The sequence below is a fragment of the Eriocheir sinensis genome, chromosome 17 (assembly GCF_024679095.1).
Source record: "Eriocheir sinensis breed Jianghai 21 chromosome 17, ASM2467909v1, whole genome shotgun sequence".
Lineage (NCBI taxonomy): Eukaryota > Metazoa > Arthropoda > Malacostraca > Decapoda > Varunidae > Eriocheir > Eriocheir sinensis.
Window position 1 is genome coordinate 4,001,173 of NC_066525.1, and position 20,000 is coordinate 4,021,172.

The following is a 20,000-nucleotide window of genomic DNA, read 5'->3' on the forward strand; positions in this document are numbered from 1 at the left end:
GAAATCACACTAGGAAGATGAGGGAGGTGAGTAGAAAGAAGGCATAAGGGAAAGTAGGAAGAAGAGAGAAAGGGATAAAAAAAAGAATGTCAGATGTAAGGTAGAAGAAGAAAGGTACGAAGGAAAGATGAAAGGAGAAGAAGAAAAGGAGAAGAAAAGAAAGTAAGGAGGAGAAAATGGAAGGAATAAGGAAGGATTTTTGAGGAGAAACTAAAAAAAATACAGGAAAGAAGAAAAATGGGATAAAAAACATGTGTGAGAGAGAGAGAGAGAGAGAGAGAGAGAGAGAGAGAGAGAGAGAGAGAGAGAGAGAGAGAGAGAGAGAGAGAGAGAGAGAGAGAGAGAGAGAGAGAGAGAGAGAGAGAGAGAGAGGAGGAGGTGGAGGAGGAGGAGGAGGAGATTTGTTGACGCCTTGAGGCCTTCTTAAGTCTCCAGCGCCTCCCTTGAGTACACACACACACACACACACACACACACACACACACACACATGTAATCCAGTAAATGTACACGAGTTATATCATGCTTGGGGGGGAGGAGGAGGAGGAGGAGGAGGAGGAGGAAGAGGAGGACGAGGAAGAGGAGGAGGAGGAGGAGGAGTCAAAAAATCTACCCTCCCTCCCTTCCTTACCTCTTCCATCTCATCCCTTCCCTTCCCTTCCCTTCCTCCTCCTCCTCCTCCTCCTCCTCCATCAACGGCTGAGTGTTGGTGTCCTCTGGGTGTTCAGTGATGGAAGAGAACACACACACACACACACACACACACACACACACACACACACACACACACACACACACACACACACACACACCACGTTATCACCACACGGTTTAATAATACTCAGATCACCACCATCACCACTACCATAACTAAAAACAAAATTACAAAAAACACAAACTGGAAATAATAATAAAAAACAATAACAATAACGTGAAGAGAATATGGACTTTAAACCACCACCAGAAACAACAACAACAACAACAACAACAACAACAACAACAACCAACCCAGTACAGCCGTGTCACACAATCTTCCGGCTTTTTTTTTTTATGCATATTTTCAGCCGTATATAATTTACATACAAACAGCCTGTTACATAAGCCACAGGAGGAGGAGGAGGAGGAGGAGGAGGAGGAGGAGGAGGAGATGATGTATGGGAAGTTAAATCCTCATAAGTGTGCGTTATCTGAGAGAGAGAGAGAGAGAGAGAGAGAGAGAGAGAGAGAGAGAGAGAGAGAGAGAGAGAGAGAGAGAGAGAGAGAGAGAGAGAGAGAGAGAGAGAGAGAGAGAGAGAGAATGGGATAGCGTGGAATATAGTATAAGGTCAAAGAATATGAAAACGAGGTAAAACAATAATAAAAGAGAAAGAAAGAAAAAGAAAAGAAAGGACAAGAAAGAAGAGGGAGAAAAGGGAGGAAGAAAAGAAAGAAAGAAAGAGAAACAATGCAGAAAATAGAGGAGGACTTTAAATGAGGAAGAAGGAAGAGGGGGACGAAGGATAGGGAATAGGAGTGAGGAGGAAGAGTGTGCAAACAGTTTGGGAGATATGGAAGGAGTTTATCTCGACAAGCACAACAGATTTACCTGGATTTAAGGAAGGTACGGTTACGGGAAGGGAAGATAAGGAACAAAGGAAGGAGGGAAGGAGAGGAAGGAAGGAAGGAAGGAAGGGAGTAGATGAGAAGATAAAATAAGTAATAAGAGGGAATGGAAAGGTAAACAGGGAAGGAAAGAGAGTAAGAAGAGAAAATAAACCAAGGAAGGAAGGAAGGAAGGAAAGGAGTGGATGAAAGAAAAAGCAGATGATAAGAGAAAAGAGATAAAGGGGGAATGATGAATGAAAACAAGAAACGAAAATTAAATGCACAACTAAAGAAAAAAAGTTAAAAGTAAATATAAAAAAAATAATCCAAACAAATCAAAACAAATAAACAAAAACAAACAAAAGAAAGAAGATGAAGAGCAAAAAATTGAAAACCTGCTTAGAGTAAAAGAAAAGTAAGGGAAAGAAAATACACAGATGAATGGAGGAGGAGGAGGAGGAGGAGGTAAGAGGATGCAGGTGAGGTTAACGAGAGGAGGAAACGGGGGACAGGTGTAAAAAAAAAAAGAGGAGGAGGAGGAGGAGGAGGAGGAGGAGGAAGAGGAGGAGGAGGAGGAGGAGAGTTCAAGACCTAAACCTTAAAGCAGAAAACACAAGGAAAAGAGACTCGGTTCTAAGTTGTTGTTTTTTTCTCTCTCTCCAAATTCAAGAAATGGCGTAACAGGTTTGCGTAAAGGAACCCCAAAACAAGGAGGGATTCAGTAACGTGTAAGTACTTTCTACATTCATTAAAAGCCTATTTCGGAAGACACAAGGAAAAGAGACTCAGGTTTTTTTTGTTTTTTTTCTCTCTCTCGAAGTTCAGGAAATGGTGTAAGAGGTTTGCGGAAAGGAACCCCAAAAACAAGGAGGGATTCAGTAACGTGTAAGTATTTCCTGCATTCATTTAAAGTCTATTTCTCTATTTTCTTTTCGTTCTTTCTCTCTTTCTTTCTTCCTTTCCTCCTTCCTTCATGTTTCCTCCCCTACTTTCTTCCTTCATTATTTTTCTTTCTTTCATCATTCCTTCCTTCCTCCCACATTCCCTTCTTTTCACTCCCCCTTCCTTCCCTTCCTTCTTCATTTATTCAATTTTCATTTATTCATTCATTCGTCACGTCATTCTTTCCTTCCTTCCTTCCCTCCTTCTTTCTTTCCTCTTTTCTCTTCCTCTTTCTTTCATCTTTCCATCCTCCTCCTCCTCCTCCTCTTCATCGTCCATTTCCAATACCTCTTCTCTCTCCTCTTCATCCATTCATTCATTCGCTCATTCAACTTCCAACTAAAAGAATTATCAGTAAAAGGCAGTCTAATAAAAATAGTTAAAAGGATTCAATGCGATTTAAATTGGAGAAATAAATTAACAAAAGACAATCGCTATGACGTTATTTCATTTATAGATTTACTTTCCTTATTATCTCGCGAATTAAAACTCTTCCTCCTCCTCCTTCTCCTCCTCCACTAATTCATCCACTTCCACCAAAAAAGAAGACGCAGGAAAAATATAAGTGAAAGACTCGATACGATTATAGCTGAAAGAAGTCATTTTTTATATACGACTCAATATTATAAACGTTAAAACACGACGATCATAAACGACTGAATGCGATCGATGAAACAAAAGAGAAACGATTAAAAAAAGAACAACAAAGACACCGAGAAGAATCAAGGCGATCTAATCCCACGTAAGAAGAGAAAGAGGAAGAAGAGGAGGAGGAAGAAAAAGAAGAATTCGATGTCTTTTAAGAGGGTTTAATTCCACTCGAACGCTCTTCTTCTGTCCTCATCAGATTCTCTTGTGAGCACGTTTGAAATAAATGGCCTAATGAGAGAGAGAGAGAGAGAGAGAGAGAGAGAGAGAGAGAGAGAGAGAGAGAGAGAGAGAGAGAGAGAGAGAGAGAGAGAGAGAGAGAGAGAGTGAGAGAGAGAGAGAGAGAGAGAGAGAGAGAGAGAGAGAGAGAGAGAGAGAGAGAGAGAGAGAGAGAGAGAGAGAAAATTGACCGACGTTGCTCTTGTCATATAATTAGAATCTTACCTCAATAATTAGTTTCCTTTATCTCCTCCTCTTCTTCCTCCTCCTCCTCCTCCTCCTCCTCCTCCTTCTATTACTCTATACATTCGATGAGGGGTGAAATGAGGATGTAATTAGCGAGGAAATAGTTAAGTAATTGGGAAATCTTGGAAGAGTTGCCATTACCTTGACGCGTGACGGGCAGGTGACGGCGACAGGTGTGCAGGAGGAGGAGGAGGAGGAGGAGGAGGACGGGGGGATAGATGGTTTGATTGTAATGAAGGAAGCAAATTGATACTTCTTTTGTTATTTATTATATATTATTCTTACATTTGTTTTCTTTAATAGTTTTTTCTTATTAATTCTTGTTTTTTTTCTCTCTTCTTCCTCTGTCTATTTTGCCTATTCTTAATTTATCTTCCTCTTCCTTAATAAAAATATCATACCCTCTCATGTCATATATTTTTTTTTTTTTCCCTTACAATTTTCCTTTAGCTAAATTACTCTTTTTTTTATCTTTTCATTCTTCTTTATCATTTCTCCTATCCTTTATTCCTTTTCCTCCTCCTCCTCTTCTTTCTCAATGTTCATTTTCCCTCCTCATTCCTTTCTTGTTCCTTTCTCTTGGTTTTCTTTCCTTCATTTCCTTCGTTTTCTTCTTAATTCTAGTTTTTTGCTCTCTTCTTTCCTGTTAATTATTCCTTCTACTCTTAAATTCCTTCCTTCTCCTCCTCCTCCTCCTCTTCTTCTTCTTCCTTCTCCATTTATTGTTTTTTCCTTCCTCTTTGTTCCCTTCCCTTACGCCTACATGCCACCACTTCGTCCCTCTCCTCCTCCTCCTCCTCCTTGTCCTTGTCCTCCTCCTCCTCCTCGTCCTCCTCCTCCTCCTCCTGTTATCTGGCCGTGAATCAAATTAAAGCCTCGCGGTCTCTCCATGTAAACTCCGTATGTAAACTCTGCTAATGGTTTATACCGAGTTTTATTTAATCATTTTTTTGTGGCTCTATGTAAATTTGCGTTTTTTTCTTGTTTTTGTTTTTCTTCGCGGTTCAAATTTCTCTTTCCTGGTCATTTTTGTGGTTTTCTTTATGATTGTTTTTTTACTTCGGTTTTTTTTTCTATCTAAAGCGTTTGTTTGGTCCGTTGATTTGGCTTTTTTTGTTGTTTGTTTTGTTGTTTTTCTTGTTATTTTTGTTCCTAGATTTTTTTTCTTTTCTCTATCTTTTTCTCCGTCCGTGAGTATTTCGTTTCCAATCATCCGTTTTTTATTTATTTTTTATTTTTCTTTCCTACATTTTTTTCTTACTTTTAGTGTGTGTATGTTTTGTTAGACTATACGATCTCTCTCTCTCTCTCTCTCTCTCTCTCTCTCTCAACTTTTTTCTCTCCCACAAGTTTCTGAATGTATATAATTTAATTTCCTAATCACTCTCTCTCTTGTCTTGAGTTAAACTGTTGGTGGAGGGAAGTTTTCTCTCTCTCCACATACATCATTTCTGTTCCATCACTTTTCGTCTTTTCCTCCTCCTCCCCCTCCTCCTCCTCCTCCTCCTCCTCCTCTTGCACCTGCATAAGTCTTCCTGGTGATTGTTTCTCCCTCTCCAATTTGTTAGTGGAGGAGGAAACAGCGCCCTCCTCCTCCTCCTCCACCTCCTCCTCCTCCTGCTCCTCTTCCTCTTCCTCCTCCTCCTCCTCCTTCAACACTCTTCATGTTCTCTTCCTCCTTCTCCTCCTCCTCCATTCTTTCATTCCAAATTTTGCTGAACTTAAAAACATCACTCTTCCTCCTCCTAGTCCTAGTCCTCCTCCTCCTTCTCTTTCTCCTCCTCCTCCTCCTCCTCCTCAGCCTTCAACATTTCAATTTCTCTCTCTCTCTCTCTCTCTCCCCCTTCATTCGTAACCTTGCTTGACTTTTATCACGTTAATATTATAATTCCTCCTCCTCCTCCTCCTCCTCCTCCTTTATCTGCAAATTTCCTCTACCCTTAGTTTATTGATATTACCTTACTTATACTAATCAATTAAGTAAAGGCAAAAGAGAAAAAAAATAGAACAATACTAATACTAATACCGTACTAATACTAATACCAATAATAATAATAATAATAATAATAATAATAATAATAATAATAATAATAATAATAATAATAATAATTTTTTTTTTTTTCTCTCTATTATCAACACGTTCCGACGCTCATTCTTCCCATTCTTTCTCACGCGCTGAACTCTTTTAGAAGACTTATGGGCGAGGCAAAACATTAACTAAAGTATTATTATTAAAATTTACTACGGCAGCCTGGAATTCCGCCTCTCTCTTTCTCTGTGTGTGTGTGTGTGTGTGCTAAGAAAAAGTTCAAAAATCCTCAAAAGCTGTATTGAAAAGAAAGAAACACAGAACTGAAGGAAAAATGGGAGAGGAAGAAAGAAAGAATAAGAAAAGAAAAAATAGTGAAAAGGAAATATGAGAAGGGATGAAAGGATATCCGAGAGAGAGAGAGAGAGAGAGAGAGAGAGAGAGAGAGAGAGAGAGAGAGAGAGAGAGAGAGAGAGAGAGAGAGAGAGAGAGAGAGAGAGAGAGAGAGAGAGAGAGAGAGAGAGAGTGTGTAAACAGAGAACAGACAAAGAGCAATGAGAAGCAACACTTGAAAAAAAAAGAAACACTCAATAAAAGAATGCAAAGAATGAAAAGGAAAAGAACGAGAAGAGAAAGGAGAAGAAAACTAAGCAGCACAGAGGATATGGAAAAGAGGAGGAGGAGGAGGAGGAAGAGAAGGAGGAGGAGGAGGAGGAATACATTTTCATTGCAGTTCGTCTTAATTTATGTCCTTATGTCCGTTCACACACACACACACACACACACACACACACACACACACAGGCATAATGACCCTGAAATGACTAACTAAAAAAAAACATTAATTAAACCAACGTAAATCCAGCCATATATTTAAATTAAAACAGTACAACAATAGTCACTCAGTCTCTCTCTCTCTCTCTCTCTCTCTCTCTCTCTCTCTCTCTCTCTCTAAATCCTCAAATACAGGAGATTAACACGATTCATTTATTGGCCTGAATATGAGAGGAGGAGGAGGAGGAGGAGGAGAAAACAGAAGAATGGGTGAAGAGGTAGGAGAGAAGTGTATGAAGAGGAGGAGGAAGAAGAGAGGAAGAAGGGAGAAGAGGAGGAAGATAAGGAAGAAGAAGGAGAAAGGAGATAAAAAAAGGAGGGAGAAGAAGAGAAGGAGGGGAAGAGAAGAAAGGTGAAGGAGGGAGAGAGAAGGAATTATTGAATGAAGAGAAGGTGGATAAACAGAGGAAGGAGAACAGAAGATAAAGAAAAAGAAAAAAGGAAGAGTGGAGAGAAGATTGAAAGGGAGGAGAGAGGAGGAAATAAAGAAAAAGGGGAGGTAGGGAGAGAAAGAGGAAGGAAAGGAGAGGCAGAGAGCAGACTGAAATGGAGGAGCAATTAGAAAAAGGGAGGAGAAAAAAAAAGGGAGGAAAGGGAGAGAGAAGGGGGAGAGAAAGGGGAGGACTGAAAGGATTTTGTTCATGGCATTCAGGAAATAGAAATAATAATCCTCGCGAAATGGAGGAAATAAATTAATTGGAGAGAGAGAGAGAGAGAGAGAGAGAGAGAGAGAGAGAGAGAGAGAGAGAGAGAGAGAGAGAGAGAGAGAGAGAGAGAGAGAGAGAGAGAGAGAGAGAGAGAGAGAGAGAGAATAAAATTAAGAGAATGAATGAAAGAGGAAGAGAATAAAAGAAAAGATAAAAGAACAGAAGATTGAGAGAAAGGGAGGAGGAGGAGAAGGAGGAGGAAAAGGAGGAGGAAGAGGGAGAGAACACAAGAACAGAACGTATGGAGTCTGCAAGAGGCCGGCAGGAGGAGGAAGAGGAGGAGGAGGGAGAGAACATGAGAACACAAGAACATAAGAGCGTATGGAGTCTGCAAGAGGCCGACAGGAGGAGGAAGAGGAGGAGGAGGGAAAGAACACAAGAACATAAGAACGTAAGGAGTCTGCAAGAGGCCGGTTGGTCTATACAAGGCAGCTCCTGTAATCCTAACCCCACCTTACCTCACTAGCCATGAATCTTCCAACCTCGTCCCCAATGCATCTATGGTATTGGCACCCACAACATGACTGCCAGGCCTGCTCCATTCATCCACCACTCTATTGGAAAACCGGTTCTTGCCTATGTCTCACTGAATCTGAATTTGTGTAACTTAAACCCAGTGCTTCGTGGCCTATCCAGCAAAGGGAAGGAATTTACAGCATAAGGGAAAGGAGGAAGAGGAGGAGAATGAAAATACAACCAGGTTAGATATTAAATTAAGCATGGAGGAAGGGAGGATAAGGGATGGGAGAAAAATGATGGAACTAGAGAGAAGAGAAATAATGGAAGGAGAGAAGAGAGGAAGGGAAGGAAAGGAATGAAAGAACAATTAAAGAAAGAAGGGGAGGGGAATGGAAGGGAGGGAGGGGAAGGGAAGAAGGGGAGAGAGAACGAGAAACCACAGAACAGGACAACAGAAAATAAAAAGGAGAAAAGGAGAAAAAGGAAAGAGGGAGAATGAGGAAAAAGGGTTATGAGGAAGGAGAGGAAAAGGGAGAGAGAAAAAAAAGGGAGAGGAGAGGAATAGAAGATCAAAGGGAGAATATACATATCCACATGAATTCAAACTTACAATAAAAAATAAAAAAAATGAAAAATAAAAACATAAATGAGAATACATATAACAAACAGCCTTTCTCCCCTTCCTTCCTCTCCCCTCTCTTCTACCTCCCCTTCTCCCCCCTCCCTTCCCATCACTATCCTATCCCTTCCCTCCCATCTCCTCCTCATCACCAGCCCCCTCTCCCCTTCCCTCCCATCCCCATATAACTCCATGATGAAGGGATTGCAGGTGATGGGAACGCTTCTGCACCTGATGGGAACATTGTTAACAGAGAGGGGGATAACGATGGGGGAAAAAGAGGGGGAAGAAAAGGAGAGGAGGGGAAAGAAGGGGAGGAAAAAGAAGGGGAGGGGAAATGAAGGAGAGGATAGGTGGGAGAAGGGGAAAAGAGAGGAAGGGATAGAAGGGAGACAGGAGAGATGGGAGAGAAAAAGAGATGAGGAGGTGAAAGGGGGAGGGGCAAAGAAGGGAGAGAAAAGAAGGGAGGGGAAAGAAAGGAAGAAGGGAAAGAAGGGATAGGGGAGAGAAGGGAAAGAAAAGGGAGTGGGGAAAAGAAGGGAAGAAGGAAAAGAAGGAAGAGAAGAGATAGAAATGGAGGGGAAAGAAGGGAGAGGAGGAAAGAAAGGAGAGAGTGGAAGGAAGGGGAAAGAAGGGAAAGTAAAAGAAGGGGAGGATAGATAGTCCGTGTTCTTGTGTTGCTCAGTTGATGGGAAGAATGTTAAAAGGAAAACCAGGAAAGGAGAAAAAAAAAAAAATGAAGGGAAAAAGGAAAAGAAGGGAGACTTAAGTGTTTTTTACCTTCAACTTATAGGAGCAAAATCAACCAAGTGGGCAACGAGGGGACAAGAAAAAAGAGGAGGAAAAAGGAGAAAAAATAAGAGGAAAAAAAGACTTCATTTTTTACCGCTCGTGAATGGAAATAAAAGTTTAAAGACAAACGAGAAGGGAAACAAAGATGAGGTGACCTGAAGGGAACAGAGTCAATAGAGAGAACCAAAAGTGGACAGATGACAGGAAGGGAAAAAAAAAGATAAACGGAAGGGGGAAAAAATAGAACCATGAGAACAGACGGAGGAAAAAAAGGAAGAGTGCCGAGAGAGAGACAAAGGAGAGGAAAGAAAAAGAGAAGGGGACAAACGAGAGGGGGGGGGGGGGGGAAAGAGAACCAAGAGAAGTTATAAGAGGAAAAATATAAAACCGATAGAGAGAAACGGGAGGAAAGGGAAAATAGGAGGGAAAAAAAGGAGAACAGGACGGAATAGACAAAAAGGAAAACAAAAGGAAAGCAGAGAGGAAAAAAAGAATGAGGGACAAAAATGATGGAAATAAAGAAAGAGGAAAGAAAAGAAGACGAAACGCACAAAAGGAAAAGAAAAGGAAAGCAGAGAGGAAAAAAAGAATGAGGGACAAAAATGATGGAAATAAAGAAAGAGGAAAAGAAAGGAAAACAGGACGAAACAGACAAAAGGAAAACAAAAGAAAGCAGAAGAGGAAAAAATAAGGAAAACAAAATAAAAAAGAAGAGGAAAAAAAGATGAGGGACAAAAATGATTAAAAAAAAAGAACGAGGAGGAAAATAAAAGAGAAAGGGGAGACCACGATATTATATGGTTTGTAAATTTTGTCGTACACGCGTATTAAAACAAATTGCCCAGTCCAGTTACGTTGCAGGAGCGCGTATATATATAATGGAAGGGGACAGGTTCGCTCATTCTCCTCCCCCCCTTCCCCCCCTTCACCCCTTCACTCCTCCCTCTCCCCCCCCTTCCGTCCTAATCCCTTCCTCTATCACCCCTTCCACCTCCTCCTTCCCGCCCCTCTTTCCTCCTCACTTTTCCCCCTTCCCCCCCATCCGTTCCCATCCCTTCCTATCCCACCTCTTCCACCATCTCCTCCCCCCTCTTCCCCTTCCACCCTTCCGTCCCCATCCCCTCCTCTCCTACCCTTTCCACCTCCTTCCCCCCTTCTTCCCCCTCCTCCCTTTCCGTCTCCATCCCTTCCCCTACCACCTTTTCCATCACCACCTCCCCCCTCTTCCCCCTCCACCCTTCTGTCCCAACCCCTTCTTCCACCCTTTCCCGCCCCTCTTCCTCCCTTCTCCCTCTCCGTATGAATAAATAAATAAATGAATGAATGAATAAATAGAAACAGGAAATAGCCAGCAATATACAATGACAAACAAAACAAACAACAAAAACAATAAACAACAACAACAACAACAACCAAAACGTGTGTGTGTGTGTGTGTGTGTGTGTGTGTGAGAGAGAGAGAGAGAGAGAGAGAGAGAGAGAGAGAGAGAGAGAGAGAGAGAGAGAGAGAGAGAGAGAGAGAGAGAGAGAAACATAACCAATAAGCAAGTAACAATGGAAAACACAACTCAGAAAGAGGAGAAAAAGAAAAGAAAAACAAATAAAAGACAAAGAAAAAGAAACAATAAAGAAAGGAAATAGGAGGAGGAGGAGGAGGAAATATGGAAATCCGGAGAGGAAAAAATAAATAAAAAAAAGAGGGAGAGAAGAGAGAAGAATGAACTTTGGTATGTCTAAAAATAAGGACGGGATGTCAAGTTAATGGAAGAGGGGAAGAGAGAGGAGGAAGAGGAGGAGGAGGAGGAGGAGGAGGAGGAGGGGTGGAGATAAGAGAAGGACATGGATGGGAGAGGTAGAGGAGGGAAGACACATGGAGGGAGGAAGAGGGAGAAGGGAGAGAGAGGGAGGAGGGAGAGATGGAGGAAGAAAGAGGGAGAAGAAGGATGATAGATAGGAAGGGAGGAGGAGAGGTAGGAGGGAGAGGAAGGGAGAGGAGAGAAAGGAAGATAAATAAGGGGGAAGGGAAAGGAAACGAGGGGAGAAGAGGGGAAGGGAGAGAGAGGAATATGAAGGGAGGCAGGGAGAGGAAGGGAGGGGAAGATGACATGACAGGGAGGGAGGGAGAGGGAGGGAGAGAGAGGGAGGAAGGGAGGGAGAGGGAGGATAAAAAAGGAGGATATGAGGAGTGAGAATAATTGACAGGATAAGTCAGGGAGAGAGAGAGAGAGAGAGAGAGAGAGAGAGAGAGAGAGAGAGAGAGAGAGAGAGAGAGAGAGAGAGAGAGAGAGAGAGAGAGAGAGAGAGAGAGAGAGAGAGAGAGAGAGAGAGAGAGAGAAAACGAAGATAATATAGACAACAGTAAATTAAGTAAACAAAATAAACAGAAAAAGGAAAAAGAAGGAAAAAAGAAAAGGAAAAAAACACTAAAAGGAAAAAAAGGGAAAAAAACAGAAACCCACACACGAACACACACACACACACACACACATAACCAAACTCACCCCCAAGAATAACAACCAAAAAAATAAGAAGAAAAAAAACACAACCAATTCTACAAGTCACACGAGATGGCGACGCGGTGATGAACGATAAAAGTTACGAAGAAGTTCACGAAGTTCGATGCAATAAAGTTTTTGTGACCTACGAACCGAGGAAGAGGAATTAGAACATAAGGGAGGTAAAACAAAGTAGAAAGGAAGGAAGGGGAAAAAAAGGAAGATGCGGATTGATTACTTTCCCTTCATCTTCCTTTCTTCAATCCTTCACTACCTCCTTCAATCCTCCCTTCCTTCAATCCCAGGAAGGAAGGAAGGAAGGAAGGAAGGAAGGTATTCATCCTCTTCCCTTCCTTTACTTCCTTCCTCCCTCCTTCAATCCCAGGTAGGAAGGAAGGAGGGAAGGAAGGAGGGAATGGAGGGATTGAGGGATGGACACCTTGTTCGGAGGAGCTTTGGGGATATACTATGGTGAAACTTATGAGAGAGAGAGAGAGAGAGAGAGAGAGAGAGAGAGAGAGAGAGAGAGAGAGAGAGAGAGAGAAAGGTGAAATATAATGAGGTAAAACAGATCAAAATAAAGAAAAATAAGAAGAAGAAAAGGAGAAGGAGGAAGAGAAAGAAGAGAAAGAAAAGAAGGAAGAAAAGAATGAAGGAGGGGAGTGAAGGGAGTAACCAAGGGAGTGAGAGAAGAAGGGGATGAAGGAGGGAAGAAAAGAAGAAAATGGAGGCGAGGAGAAGAGAGGAGGAAGAGGAGAGAGAGGAGGGAGAGAGAAAAGAACAGACCGAAGGAGGGGAGTAAGGGAGAGAGCGAGGGAGGGAGAGAGGAAGTGAAGGAATGAAGGAGGGAAGAAAAATTTGGGGATAGGAAGGAAGAAAAAACAAAACCTAAAAGAAAAAAAAGGAAAAAGGAAAAAAAAGTGACCTCTTCCCACTTTGAAAACTTGCACGAAAAACAAAAAGGAAGAAAAAACAAAGAGGTCTCGAAGGAAGAGCAAGAAGAGGAGGAGGAGGAGGAGGAGGAGGAGGAGGAAGAGGAGGAGGAGATTTGATTTATGACACTGATCAAATGAGACTGAAAAATTTATGGCTGAATTTGGACGAAGATAAAGAAGACAAATAAAAGAAAATGGAAGAGGAGGAGGAGGAGGAGGAGGAAGAGTGACATGGAAGAGAGGAGGTCAATTTCTCAGGGGAATAACCGACATGTACACAACCGAAGAGGAGGAGGAAGAGGAAGAGGAAGAGGAGGAGGAGGAGGAGGAGGAAGATAGTAGTACAGAGGAGGATATAGACTTTCATGTTAATACTGATTGCCTTAGGGAGAGATGCCTGTCACTTCTCTCTCTCTCTCTTAAGGACTTCAGGAAATAAAATACAACACGGAAAAGACACGAAACACGAGACTGTCTCCTCAAAATAACTTGTGGGTTTGAGCGGGACATGTGACGCGTAGAACTGGTATCAGACACGTACAGAACCGGTAACAGACACGCGTAGAACCGGTAACAGACACGTACAGAGCTGGTAACGGACAGACAACCCGAGTAACAAGAGAGGTAACCCGGGTATCGTATTAATATGAGTAGACCAACGTTACTGAATTGTCGTACGAATGTTGTGTTTACTTATGTTATATGTTATGTTATGTTGTATGTTATCTTATGTTGTACGAATGTTGTATTTAGTTGCTGTAATGTTGTATGTGTTGTATTAGGTTGTCGGACCCACAGAGACAACGCTACATCATTAATTTTTGAAGTGTTAAAACTGTTAATCATTGGTGGTTTTATTTTGCAATCGTTATGGGTCAAACCGCATATACGATGTTGTGAGTACGATTATCTGGTAACACTGGGGCGGGGAGGAGAGATGAAATTAGATGGTTTATCGAAGCAGGATGGAGTACACTTTCGCCACACATATGAAGATAGAAAACACTGTGATGATGATGATGATGATGATGATGGTGATGATAACGGGGGAGGAAGAAGCTTAATTTTTTTTTTTACAACAAAGGAGACAGCTCAAGGGCACAAAAAATAAAACAATAATAAAAATAAAAAAAAGTCCGCTACTCGCTGCTCCTAAATTGCCGAGTTAGTGTGAAATTGTTGTTTATTTAGTTTGTGTATCAAATTTTAATTCTAAGAAATATGTTCTGTAAATAAAATGATCTCCTTTTCATAAATATGTTTCTGTATATCATGTAAATTCTCTCTCTCATAATACTACAACTTCCCTCCTCCCCTTCTTCACTGACCCTTCCTATCTCACTCCCTTACTCTCTAAACTACTTACATAAACAATCTCTCCCTTCTTCCCTATCTCCCTCCTTCCCTCCCTCCCTCAGTACACATACTATCACTCCCTTCCTCACGCCCTATAAGACACTATCCCTTACGTACACTCCCTTACTCCCTCTCTCCCTTCTTCATAATCCCTAATCCTTACCAACACCTTAATATGCCCTCCTTCTCTCTCTTATCTCCCTCATTTGAACGTAGACTCCCTCACTATCTCCCTTTAAACCCAACCCTTCTAACACTGACGCCAAACCAACGAACGCTCCTTCCCTCCTTCACATCCTTCTAACGCCCTCGCTAACACTCGCTCCCTCCCTCCCGCAGGATGTCCATGCAGACGCGAGTTGTGGTAGCGGTTGCGGTGGTTGTGGTGGTGCTGGCGCTGCTCAGCTCCCCCGTCAGCGCCGGCTACAGGAAGCCTCCCTTCAACGGCTCCATCTTCGGCAAGCGTGCAGGCGCCGACCCAGGTGAGTGTGGGGGTGTGGGGCGGGGGTTGGGGGGTGATGAGTACTGGTTGGGAAGAGGTTATGTGGGGGGTGAGGGTTGGGGGAGGGGTGGGGAGATGAAGGGGAGAGGTTTTATGGTGATGGGGAGGAAAGAGATATGAAGGAGTGATTGGGGGGATGATGGGGAGGTGATGGGGGAGAGGTTGTGAGGGGGTTATTGAGGGGGAAGAGCTTGTGTGAAGGGGTGATTGGAGAGGTCATGTGAAGGGGTGATTGGGGGAGAGGTTCTGTGAAGGGGCATGATGGATGGAGAAGAGGTTGTGTGTGTGTATGGGGGGGGGGGGGTGAGATTGTGTGTGGGGAGAGGGTTGTGAGTGATGATGGGTGATGGGTGATAATGGGTGATGGTGGGTGATGGGTGATAATGGAGATGGGTGATTCGTAAGTCTTCCTATATTTCTGTTTCTCTTCAATATTTTATCTACTTGCTTCCTCCTCCTCCTCCTCCTCCTTCTATCTACTTCCTTCCTCTTCTCCTCCTCCTACTTCCTTTCATCCTCCTCCTCCTCCTCCTCTTCCTTCTTCCCTGTAACCTTACGCCTTCCATTCCTTTTCCTCCTCCTCTTCTTTATTTTCCTTTTTTTTATTCTTATTTTCCTACGCCTTCTATTTCTGTTCCCTTTCTCTTCATTTTTCTCTTTCCTCTTCTTTCTTTCTGTCCTCCTCCTCCTTCCCCCTCCTCCTTACGCCTTCCATACCTTTCCTTCTCTTCCTCTTCTTCTTAATTTTCCTTTTTTTATTCTTATTTTCCTACACCTTTTATTTATGTTCTCTCTCTTAATTTTTCTTTTTCCTCTTCTTTCTTTCCTCCTTTTCCTCCTCCTCCTAATTCTTCTCGAGACGACTGCAATGATGAGGAGCTTGATCATGTGTATTGTAAGCTACGTTCCTCCTCCTCCTCCTCCTCCTCCTCCTCCTCCTCCTCCTCCTCCTTACTCGGAAATAATCAACACTTTTGTATGTTCCTCTGTTCCCTTGCCTTTCCTCTAGTACAAGATGATCGCTAATTGACACACGTTCTTCTCTTCCCTTCTCTTTTTCTCCTTTTTTTTCTCTTTTCTCTCTTTCCCGTGTACTTATTATAGTGTGTGTGTGTGTGTGTGTGTGTGTGTGTGTGTGTGTGTGTTCGGGGAATGCTACCAAGAGGAGGTATTCAATGTTTTCCTTCTTCTTTTTCTTCTTTTCCTTTCTTTTCTTCTGTTTGTTTCTATGTCGAAGAGGTGAATGATGCGAGAGATGGTGTGTGCGTGTGTGTGTGTGTGTGTGTGTGTGTGTGTGTGTGTGTGTTAGTGGTGGTAGTGGTTGTTAGTGGTAGTGGTAGGTCTCTTGTAGTTTCATCTCTTCTCCTCCTCTTAAATCCTTCATGTTTTTTTTTTTCAGTTTTAACTACACTTTATATTTTCTTCTTGTTTTCTCCTCCTCCTCCTCCTCCTCCTCCTCCTCCTCCTCCTCCTCCTCCTCTTCCTCTTCCTCTTCCCATTCCCCTTTTTCCTTTTCATTTTTCTTTCTCTTCCTCTTCCTCCTCCTCGCCTTCGCCTTTGCTGTCCTTCATCTTACACCTTTGATTAGATAGTTAGTGTAGCTTGTCACAAACAGCCTCGTAAGGACTATCAGGTCTGCTGTTGTTTGTTCTTCCTTTGTGTTACTTTGTGTTCCTCCTCCTCCTCCTCCTTATACAAGTCACCAATTAGTCGGAGTAATCACAACGCTCATGACGATATAAAAAGCATCGAATCATAAATACCAAATATCCAGGAACGAGACGAGACGAGGACTTGAGTACCTCCCCACGAAATAAAAACAAGTCTTGGTAATAAACAAATAAATAAATCTGAAGGGAATAAAAATAAACAAGACGGTCTCGAAATATCTCTCATTAATATTTCCAATCGGCAAGTTTTTTTTTTCTCGGGTTTTTTTTTTTTTTCACTTTTTATGGCGTCATCTCTACTTTTCCTCCTCCTCCTCCTCCTCCTCCTCCTCCTCCTCCTCCTCCTGCTGATGGTTATGGTGACTTATCATTAGTACCAGTATTATTTTTTTTTCTATTTCTTCCAAGATCTCCTTCCTAAAGATATATCGGTCAATAGGTTTTCTTAATTAGGACCTAACTACCTATCCACCAATCCACCTGCCAATCTACCTCTTGAGACCTATAATTACTATCTCTACATTTTCCTTCTGTAACTCATTTTTACTCTATAATTTTTTTTACTACCTCTTCATACTTATAATTCCCATCTCTACATTTCCCTTCTGTAACCCATTTTTCCTCTTTATATTTTTTTTCCTTTTTCTCCTCCTCCTTCTCCTCCTCCTCTTGTTTGTTCTTCCTTTGTGTTCCTTTGTGTACCTCCAGCGTCTTTTTTTTTTTCTTTTTCTTGTTCCTTCTCTTTCTCCAGATTCCTTTCCTCCTCCTCCTCCTCCTCCTTCTAATCATCGTTCTCTTTTTTTTCCTCCTTTCCGTCCATTTTCTCCTCTCCTTCTCCTTCATCTCCTTTTTTTTCTCTCCTTTCCGTCCATTTTCTCCTCTCCTCCTCCCCCTTTTTTTTCTCTCCTTTAAGTCCCTCTGCTCCTCTCCTTCACCTCCTCTTTTCTCCTCCTTTTTTTCTCCTCCTTTTATTCCTTCTCCTTTTTTTCTCTCTCCTTTTCGTCCCTCAGTTCCTCTTCTTCACCTCCTCCCTTCTTTTTTTCTCCTCCTTTTTTTCCTTCTCCTTTTTTCTCTCCTTTCAGTCCATTTTCTCCTCTCCTCCTTTTTTTCCTTCTTTTTTCTCTCCTTTCAGTCCCTTTTCTCCTCTCCTCCTTTTTTTCTCCTCCTTTTTTTCCTTCTTTTTTCTCTCCTTTCAGTCCCTTTTCTCCTCTCCTCCTCCTTTTTTTCTCCTCCTTTTTTCCTTCTCCTTTTTCCTCTCCTTTCAGTCCCTCTCCTCTTCTCCTTCTCCTCCTCCTTTTTCCTCTTCCTCCCAGTACTTCTTTTTGCTTTTTCATTTATCTCTAACTCTTTTGCCTCCCTCCTTTCTTCTTTCTCCTCCTCCTCCTCGTCCTCTAAGGCCTTCTTCTATTCCCAGTCCTCCTCCTCCTTCTCCTCCTCCAGTTTCTTCTTCCTCTTTTTATTCTACCTCTTTACCTCTTCAGTTTTTATTCCTCCTCTTCCTCCTTCTACTATCACTTTTATTATTATTATTATTATTATTATTATTATTATTATTATTATTATTATTATTATTATTATTATTATTATTATTACTTAGAGAAGGACTAATAATAATAATCAAAATGACATCCTCTTGTTTTTTATTCCTCTCTACGTCCATCTAATTAGACACTCTCCTCCTCCTCCTCCTCCTCCTCCTCCTCCTGATTAGCATTTCTTCCTTATCGTTATTAATTTTCCCTCCCTCCCTCCCTTTCTCTCTCTCCTTTGTGGTTTTCTCTTTTCTTTCTTTCTCTCTCTTCTCTAAATGGACGAAAAGAATGAGGGAAAAGAATGAGGAAGAAGAGAAGGAGAGAAATGAAATGTAATATATGAAGGAGAATGGAGAAGGAAAAGACAAAAGGTGATTGGATAAGGGAAGGAAAGGAAAGGAAAGGAAAGGGAAGGGAAGGGAAGGGAAGGGAAGGGAAGGGAAGGGAAAGGAAGACACAGGAAAGGAAAAAAAAGGAAAGGAAAGGAAAGGAGAGGAAGACAAAGGAAAGGAAAGGAAGACAAAGGAAAGGAGAGGAAAGGAAAGGAAAGGAAAGGAAAGGAAAGGAATGGAAAGGAAAGGAAGAAAAATAAAGGCTAAAATTGAATGACTGAAGAAGGGAAAGAAAAAGGAAGGAAGAAAGAAGAAAAGGATAATGGGAGGAAGGAAAAAGAAAGGTTAATGAAGAGGACACACACACACACACACACACACACACACACACACACACACACACACACACACACACACACACACACACAGAGATTATATGACTGTTTAGGAAATTGCTCCTTCATTGCAAAGATTAAAAAGAAAAACAGTAATGACTCCTGTTTTTTTACCTCCTCCTCCTCCTCCTCCTCCTCCTCCTCCTCATTCATCTTCCTCCTCCTCCTCCTCCTCTTTTTCTCTTCTCCATCATCGACATCATCATTTACCTCTAACTTTCCTCCCACTCCCACCTATTATCTTCCTCCTCCTCCTCCTCCTCCTCCTCCTCCCTTATTGGCTGCCTCGGAACAATGCTCGCCTCTGATTGGCCAAGACGGAGAGCAAGATGCCGCGTGATTGGCTGATAGAGAACGCCCCTTTGATACCGTTTAAAAAGGAGATGATTGGTCTGGATGCTGTTGATGATGATGGTGGTGATGAAGAGGAGGGAGATGAGTGGTCTTGGAGGGTGGAGATGGTGGTGGTGGTGATGGTAGTGGTGTTGGTGGTGATAGGTGGTGGTGGTGGTGGTGATGGTAGTTCGTTATATAGATAGAAAAAAAAGTAGATAGAAAAGGAAAGGAAAATTAAGATGAGGAGGCAATACAGGAGGAAAAAGAGGAGGAGGAGGAGGAAGAAAAGGAGGAAGAGAAGAAGGAGATAGTTCATTATGCCAAAACGAGAAGAGAAAAAAGAAAGATGAAAAAGAAAGGAAACAAAAAGAAAGTAAAAAATAACAACAGGTAGGAAAGGTAAGATAAGGAAAGGTAAGTTCATTAGGGGAGATGAGGCAAAGGAAAGCGAGAGTGTAAATAGGCCAGGTAAGGTAAGGTCGAAATAGGCAGAGGTAATAAGCAGGTAGGGAAGGAAGGTGTTGAGGTGTAGCCAGGTGCGGCGAAACGTGAGATGAGGTCGTGGTGGTGGTGGTGGTGGTGATGATGGTGGTGAAGCAGGTGAAGATGATAAGCAGGTAGACAGACACTCTCACTCTCACACACACTCTCACTCTCATACACACACTCTCACACAAACACACACACACACACATACACACATACACTTGATCCACTTCCCCATCCCATTAAGGTCTTATAGAATTAATTGAGTCTTAATCCATTTGTCACATTAGCGCTCTCGCCCCTCAGCCCATTACCACATCAGAACAATAACAACAATAATGATAGTAATAATAATAATAATAGTAATAATGGTAATTGTAATGGTAGTAAGATGAAACAAGATAAACTCCATGAATCGTCTCTTCCTCCTCTTCCTCCTCCTCTTATTTACCTATTATCATATTTTCCTCCTCCTCCTCCTCCTCGTCTTCTCCAATTCCTCTTCCTGTCCCCTCTCAAGATAGGCATAACAGCACCCCACTCTAGAAAACTTACACAATGTTATGAGGTCCTCCCACACTCCCACACACTCCAGTACCCCACAGCCTACAGCCCACACCTCAACTCCCCTGCACCCCATTACCCACATCCCCACACCAACCATCCCCCCACACCCCCCATATACCACGATTCATCACGAGACTCCTTGATGTGAGAGAGGACGGATGTGAATGTAGACACAACTGTTGATGAATGATAAAAACATGATATTCAGACGCCAGAGATCGAAACGAGATGCAAAGAGAGAAATAGAAATTCACTTGATAAAATTATGATAACCGGTTTCTGTTAAAATAAAAAGATGGAAATGAACAAGACCATGA

General features: G+C 42.1%; 1 protein-coding gene across 1 annotated transcript in view; it reads left to right on the plus strand.

Moving 5' to 3' along the window:
• The window catches only part of LOC126999801 (FMRFamide-related neuropeptides-like), a 98,977-nt gene that overhangs the window by 70,635 nt on the left and 8,342 nt on the right, over window positions 1–20,000 (plus strand). Inside the window, exon 2 of the mRNA XM_050862762.1 lies at window positions 14,203–14,345. Within this exon, the coding sequence (XP_050718719.1) occupies window positions 14,204–14,345 (142 nt within the window). The 5' untranslated portion in view covers window position 14,203. The remainder of the gene's footprint in view (window positions 1–14,202; window positions 14,346–20,000) is intronic.